Source organism: Leptosomus discolor, chromosome Z (assembly GCF_034619465.1).
Source record: "Leptosomus discolor isolate bLepDis1 chromosome Z, bLepDis1.hap2, whole genome shotgun sequence".
Lineage (NCBI taxonomy): Eukaryota > Metazoa > Chordata > Aves > Leptosomiformes > Leptosomidae > Leptosomus > Leptosomus discolor.
This window is the reverse complement of record NC_141419.1, coordinates 9375628-9382913: the sequence shown is the minus strand read 5'-3', so window position 1 is coordinate 9382913 and position 7286 is coordinate 9375628. Positions and strand designations below refer to the sequence as shown.

General features: G+C 43.1%; 1 protein-coding gene across 1 annotated transcript in view; it reads left to right on the top strand.

Annotated features, from left to right (window-relative positions):
* The first annotated feature begins 228 nt into the window (after positions 1-228).
* The window catches only part of RHOBTB3 (Rho related BTB domain containing 3), a 33395-nt gene continuing 26337 nt past the window's right edge, over positions 229-7286 (top strand). Inside the window, exons 1-2 of the mRNA XM_086480244.1 lie at positions 229-236; positions 454-670. Of these exons, the coding sequence (XP_086336370.1) occupies positions 229-236; positions 454-670 (225 nt within the window). The remainder of the gene's footprint in view (positions 237-453; positions 671-7286) is intronic.

Genomic DNA, 7286 nt, shown 5'->3' with positions numbered 1-7286 from the left:
AGCTCCAGCGTGTGGCTGCGGTCCATCGCCCCGAGCATCCGCCACCAAGTTAGCCAGGCTGGCCGCAGGTGAGGGAATGCGGCCAGAGCCCCAGAGGTCGCAGTAGCAACGAGGCTGAGCGTGGACACCAACAAATAAAAAGCCAAGCCAGCCGGGGATTTGTAATGCAAACGGCGTTTCCAGGTTTCTTTTCCGCTTTGCTTTCATCCTGCTGTTGGATTTGAGATCATGTACGTGTTTTGTTGTTGATTACGGGGGGGGGTGGGGGGGTGGGGGCGGGGGGGGGTGGGGGGAGGTGGGGGTAGCGAGGAAGAGGGTGTTAAAATCTAGGGAGGGAAGAGGATTCGGAAGGATTAATGTGTTAGTTTTGATTTAAGGGGATTTTGTTTTTTCCTCTTATCCCTGCCCTTCATCTTTGTTAACACAGCTTTGTCATTATTATTTTTATTTTAGGTCGGTTAATATTGTAGCCTTTGGGAATGAAAGAGACGGGTTTTCTGAGGGCAATCAGCAGCCGAGCCTGATCTGGAGCTATCTGAGGAGAAGTGCTCTCATTTCCCAGATCGATAGCAGCTTGTCTGCCAGCCACGTTGGAAACCTAGTTTTTACCGAGTATCAAGCCTGCGTGTTTGGAAATGTCAGACTGGTGGTACATGACTGTCCTGTCTGGGTAAGGGATCAGCCTCAATCTTTTTAACCGCACTTAACAGTGTAAGCAGCTTTAATAGAAAGAAAATACATCCTAATTTTAAATTATTTTCATTATTGTGGGATTTTATTCCTATTTTAATTATTGCAAATAGTAAAATAGTATAAAATACAACTGGGCAAATGTGCTGCAAAGTCTTGAAGGTGCTACAGAAAGTTTCTCATTAACAAGCTGCTGCCCACCTCCTCTGTAGAAAGGTGATAATTTCAGCTGTGCTGTTGAGTGAAAACTTTGTGGAAGATAACCCCCAGGTAAAGAAGACCCCTTTTTTGTGACACTGCATCATAAGCACTCTCTTCAAGCATTTGTCAACAATAAACCAAAACACTTTCTTTTTTTCTGTAAAAATGAAAAGGCAGTCAGTTTTCCAGCTTTGAAAAACAACATTATAAGATTTTATACTTTGCAAAATACAGTATATAGAGTCATTTTACTTCTGTTGCAGTGAATAATCAGATTTTAACAAGATTTCCTTTATTTGAAGGTAAATGAAAAGGATTTTGGCACTCTTCCAGGTTGCCAGCACTTGTGTTAGTAAGTGAGATAACTTAGTTGTGAGTATGAGCAGATCAATGATTATGTAAGAAGTGATACTGATAATCTAAATTAAAACATATTTAATGACTACTTAGTAGCCTTAAAAAAAATTAAGCTTAGCAGCTTTTAGAAATTAAAACAATAATCAGTTTCAGCTCCATAATTCTACCCTTAGGTTGATTTTTGCAGTACTGTAAGAGAAACTTCTTTGGAACCTGCAGGAATCCCAACAGTTCCAGAAACACACGATGAGAAGTTTGTAATAGTCCAGTTCAGCTATTGATCTGTCCTCCATTTCTCAGCCTTTTTTGCTGGCTGCACGTACAGGTTCGGATGGACGGGGGGATCCTGTTTTTAGTTTTTGAGGCTGCATGTGACCTGCACGTGCAGTTTGCTGGAGTCATTGGAGCGCAGCAATGGGTAAAAGCTCCTGAATATAAATTAGGGCTGTAGGACTTCAAAGGGTGTTTCAGAGGGCTGAAGGTTCGTGCAGGGGGTGGGAAGGCAGGCAGGGGCAGTTGAAGGAGGGCAGAAGAAAGGACCTAGACTGGAGACGCGGTTCATGTGTTTTTATGTTTTGTTTGCATTTGCTCTTCTACAAAACAAGTTTCTTCAGTTCTGGAAAACTTACCATTTTTGCCCTTGAAAAGCTAGCTTGTTATTGTCTGCAACACTGTGTTTCTGAGGCCCCTTGTTTTTCCCTTTCTTAGCTGAAGGAGTCAGGAGGTTTATTACCAGGAATGATGAGGAACGATTGGTACTTTTTTGCTTAGTAGAAGACATTTCAGATAGCTGGACTGGACTCTGCGGGAGGTTGTTTGTTCTGAGCGAAGCTGTTTCCTTGCTAGGGTCAGGGAGAACAGGATTGTTTTCCTTAGTCTGGATGCTCGAGCTTTGCTGCGTCACAGTGGTCCTTTCGGGACTGTTCCTCTGGTAGCCTAGGGAAATGGTACAGGACAGTTAAAAATGCTAATTGACATTGCCTCAAGTCATATTCTTCATGGAAGAGGATTCTTGTTGCACATTACATAGTAGCGGTGGCATGGTGGGCCTTTCATTATTTCCATCTCTATCATCTGAGCATGACATAAAGGCAGATTTGCATTTTACCTGAGGTTTGTGTCTCACCTAGATTAAATCCATATGATTAAGGCAAGCCAACTTGGCAACTGAGTAAGCTGCTAGCTGTGAGTCCCCAAAATCAAGGGTGCCCAACTGCTCTTTGTCCTCCGCAGCTATCAGTTTGGAAAAGCATTGTGGATGTGAGTTTACCAGGCAGAGCTCCCCAGTGCATGGGGGGACCCTTTGTGAGAGAGAGAAATTGTGGTACAGGGTGAGTTCACTCATGTTTCTGTCTGCTGCAGCATGTGTGTTTGTCAGCCCAGGATGCTGCTCAACTTTTTGAGTCTGCAGGAGGAGTTAACAGCTCAAGCATCTTTGGTTGAACTCTTCCTGATGGTATTATGATGTTGGGCATTTTACTGTGCACTGTATGTCTCTTCGTAAGTGCTGCAGCAAGGTTTTCCAGCAGCCACCCAAATGCTTATGCACTGATGGGTTGGGGAAACATGAAAGGTCTGGACCCTGTGGTCAACACTGCCATGGTGGCATCGTCCTGGTGGGCATGTGGTTGGTGAGATAGCAGCAGAGGTGCCGTGAAAACACAGTATTTTGAAAGCTAGGGGTGACCGAAGGTAGCTGCCAAACTGCAGAGACAGGAAGCAAGGCTTCTCGGGCATGATTACCAAGGCAATGCTGCTTCAAATGCTACAGACAGACACCAGGAACAGCACTGCCAACCTGCCACGGAACTCCTGTTTTTGCACATCAGCTCTCTAAATATTTTAACCGCCTGTGCAGGTACTATATTCTTTGATATTGCTAGGCTTAGAAAATCAGAAGGAGAAATTCTTGTTTGCCAACACATAAAATGGTGGCAGTGTGTTGTGAGAAGCTCTCTTTCCTGTGGCAGTTGCAGGGTGAAGGATGGAAGTGCCGACTTTGGGGAGGATGTTATCATTCACGCAGATGACACGGGTTTGTAGGGATAGCAATGGAGCATACTTTTCAAAATCTGGGGACAAAATGTCACTGTTTCCAGAACTGCCTTGATCTCTATGTGTCAGTCCCTGGGTATATCACTATGGCCTGCTGTGTCCTGCACTACATTTGCAAAGCTGTGTGCTGATACCGCCCACATGCAGGTGACAGATACACAAGTGCGTTGACATCCTTGTGACTCACATGGCTGGAAAACATTTTGATAAAAAATGCAGACCCAGGATGAAAGGAGATATAAAGAACTAGGGAAAATGTGTATGTGTGCTAACATCATGAATATGCTAACATGATGAATATTGTGGTTTTAATAGCTGATCAGTTGCTAATGCATGCTCGAGTTGTGCTCTCATAAAGCATGTTGAACTAGCATGTCCCAGTTTTTCTAATTTTTTTGGGGGGTAAACCTCAGTATGGGAGCTAGTAACTTACAATGAGTAATTTCCAAGATGAATGTTAAGATTTGCTTTGGAAAAAGTTGCTTTATTTAGCACTCTGAATAAATCCGATTTGACAGCCTTTGGGACTGAGTTGCTATTTTATTGGCTTGTGTGCAGTTTGCAACTTCAGTCACTTTATGCTGTGTTTTCTTATGCTTCTGCATATGCACAAGTAAAAACTGCAGAAAAAAAAGTGCAGGCAAAATTTGTAATATCTGATGGCAAGTGAATCTTCCTCAGCTTCAGAATGAAGCATAGCATAGGAGCTGTGATTCATATTTTGATCCATTTAATTGTGATGCTGGAAAACAAATGGCAAAAGGAAAACTTCACTGTGAGTGGCCTCCTATCTGCTTTACCTCCCTTGTTCTTTACTCCCTTGTTTGAAGCAGTACTATAAGGAGAGTGTTTTGGTCCTGTGCTGGGGGGTCTTGCTGTCCTTTTTAATTTTTTTCCCTCTGTGATCTATCTGTTGGTTTGTTTTTCTTTCCCCAGGGAACAACACCTCCAGAAATTTTTTGTTTTCCTCTAGTTTATAAAAACTGCCCAGTTTCTGGGGAATCATTGGCATCATCCTGTTCCCAGTAGCAGAAATGTCACAAAAGAAGGAAACAGAGCCACTGGGTTTTGGAGAGTGCCTGGTGGTGGATTAGGCACTCGCAGAAGGATCAATGCTCTGCTGTGTGTGTACCTGCTCTGGGGGCTTGCCAGTGCCTGCTCAGAGGCTTGCACAGAGCTGCGGATCTCCATGGGGCTCACTAGCGCTCAAATATATTAACTGCGATTCTGAAAAGGTGTTCTGTGAATTATTTTTTTTAAAAATTCTCCCTTTAAGCCACATCTTTTCATGGGTCTTTTCTTGGTTTTCTGTCTCGTTTTTTTTGTTTGGTTTGGGTTGTTTGTTTTTTTTTTTTTTCACCAGCTGTAGTAGTTCCTTGAACCCTGTGAGCTTTCTTATCTCTGTGGTATTATCCATGGTTTAGTTATCAGTGTTTTTCCCTGCAGCAACGTCCTTGTGCTCCTTGTGCTGGCTAGGCTTGTCCAGCCCTTAACGTGTCTGAAAGTCAAGGAATCTGATCCACTTTTAAATTTTACTTATTACTTTTAGTAATCCAATCATATCACTGCTTTGATAAAAAATCATAGCTTGCAACTTCTTGGTTTTTAGTATGTCATCCTTTCTCATTTTTAAGCTTGGCTGTCTGAAGCTGGCAATTTACAATAAGTGATCGTATCCTAGTAAATTATTTTCCCTTTTTACAAATATTATTGAATTAATTTGTGAGAGGACAACACAGGACAATGCTAGCCTTCATTAATTTTGTTTCTGGGTCAGGTCAACCAGTTAAAGCTATTTTGGAAAGCCTCAAATGGAAAACAAAAGTGGCATTCCAGGGTTGTGATCTGAATTCCCTTGATTTCCGAGGAAGATGCTTCCTTCTATGCTGCATCTTACTTAGCTATGTTCAGGGGTCTAGTAAGTCATGGAGAGTACACTTGAGAAATTTCTTCTGCTGTGGGCCTGACTGATTAGAAATTGCAGAGAAACCTTGAAAAAACGGAGAAGGCTGTGGTATGCAGAGTGGAAAGCATCACTGGAAAGAAGGCTTTGTTAAAGGAGAATGCGTCTGTAAGTGGATCCTAGAGAGAGGTGAACGTTCTAATATTCCCAGTGCAGCACTTTTGGATCCTGGATAAATCCCAGAGGAATGGTCCTCGGGGGTTGGCCAGGCTCCCTTGTCCCCCCAAAAAAGCATTTGCTATTGCTGCTGCCCCAGATTAAGGGCTGGGCTAGGTGGACATGGGGACATTCACCAGCAGCTTTTAGAAAGACCGTGGGCATTGCAAGGGCACTTGTGCAAGGAATTCCAAAAAGGCATTCATAAATTACTTTTAACAAAGCAAGTATTGTCCTCTGGAGGAGTCATGGGATTTTGTAGGAAAATCACGTCTTCATTGCCCCTGAAGGCTTTGTTTTCAACATTTAACGCTTGAGAAGTATGATTTACTAACGGCAAGAATGTATTATGAGACATGTACGATGGAGACATGCAAGGAAAGGGTAAAGTTTTTTTCTAATAAGTCCTGAGAGGAATAGCGACAGAAGCGTAATTATAATTAATAAGGTCATATTATAATAACTTTAGCTGTGCAGTTACTTTATCCTTTTGTCAATGGCTGTCTTGGGAAATGGACTCTGCCAAAAGCAGGAAGCGTGACGAGTAGCTGCTACATGAATGTCATAGATGGAGCCTGGAATTAAGGTTATTCCTGAATCTGAGCTGTTGTTCATCACCTGAAGAAATTCCCTCTGTCATTTTTGCATGAAAGCTTCCCTAAAAGCTGTAATCAAGGAGGGTCCAGATTCCCTCTCTCAGTGATGCCTTGGGAAAGCAACGCTTTGTTGTTGGAGACATTTTTTGGAGGATTTTTCCCAGCTCAGAGCAGCAATCTGAGCAGTCTATGCTACGCTTGATGCAAAATGAAAATAATTGCAACGAGACTTCTGTAAATGTGTCTTTCTCCTCTGCTTTTTTAAACGTAACATCTGCCTTCAAGCAGGAGCTTTCGGGGATGTTAAATCAAATATGTGAGTGCATAGGGAAATTGACAACAGTAACAGAGATAGGCTGTTGTGAGATGTCAGGTTGGTGCATTCTGCTGTTTTCACTTCTTGATGCACACAGGGCTGGCCCTTACCCCGGGAAAGTGGGGTCCATCTCCATCAGAAGTTCTTAGACATTGATAAAGTCGTTCCTGATAGGATTAACAGAGACACACAGTGGTGGCACAGGGCAGTGGCAGAAAGCACAGACCTCCCCAAACCTGCTGCAACATGCAACCACACGCACGTGGGAAACTGTTACAGCCTGCCCCGAGTTCCTGCAGGGTTTCTTTCCCCTAATAGCTCAACAAAGAGGTGTGTTTATGCACTCATGCAGCTGTTTTCTGTAAAGATTTTGCTAGATTTCCCCACACCTGCAGAGATGGAAAAATGGCGGGTTGGGCTAAGTACAGAAAAGGTAGGGGAATCATAAGAGGTAAGGCCATATTTTTTTTTGTTGCTGTTTTTTTTTCCAAAATACAAATACTTTTTTTTTTTTTTTTCTGTATGGTAATGACCTCTTAAGCTGCTGTAGCGTTATATGCATGACCATGGACATGCAGACAAACACAAGTCTGCTTCAACGTACTCTGTTGAGATTCCCATCAACGAGACAACATTACAGCTGCCACTGGTTGAAATTAGGATATGGAGAGTCTTCCAGGCTGGTGTTTTACTGGATGCTACTGGGTGAGCTGACACAGGCAGCATGTAGGAACAACCACAAATGTGCAGATGAAATGTAAATAGTTTATTCTGATTACCTCGCGAACCAGGGGATCTCCGCAGCAGCACCCGCGTGGAGGCACACAAGTGGGGATGCAGGCATGACGGAGCTCAGTCCTTGCTTGAGAGTGAAAAGCTTTCAAACATGCTGCTTTTGCCTGTGTATCAGGGATTTTTTCAGGTGTAGTTTTCCACTGTGCTTTGATCATTC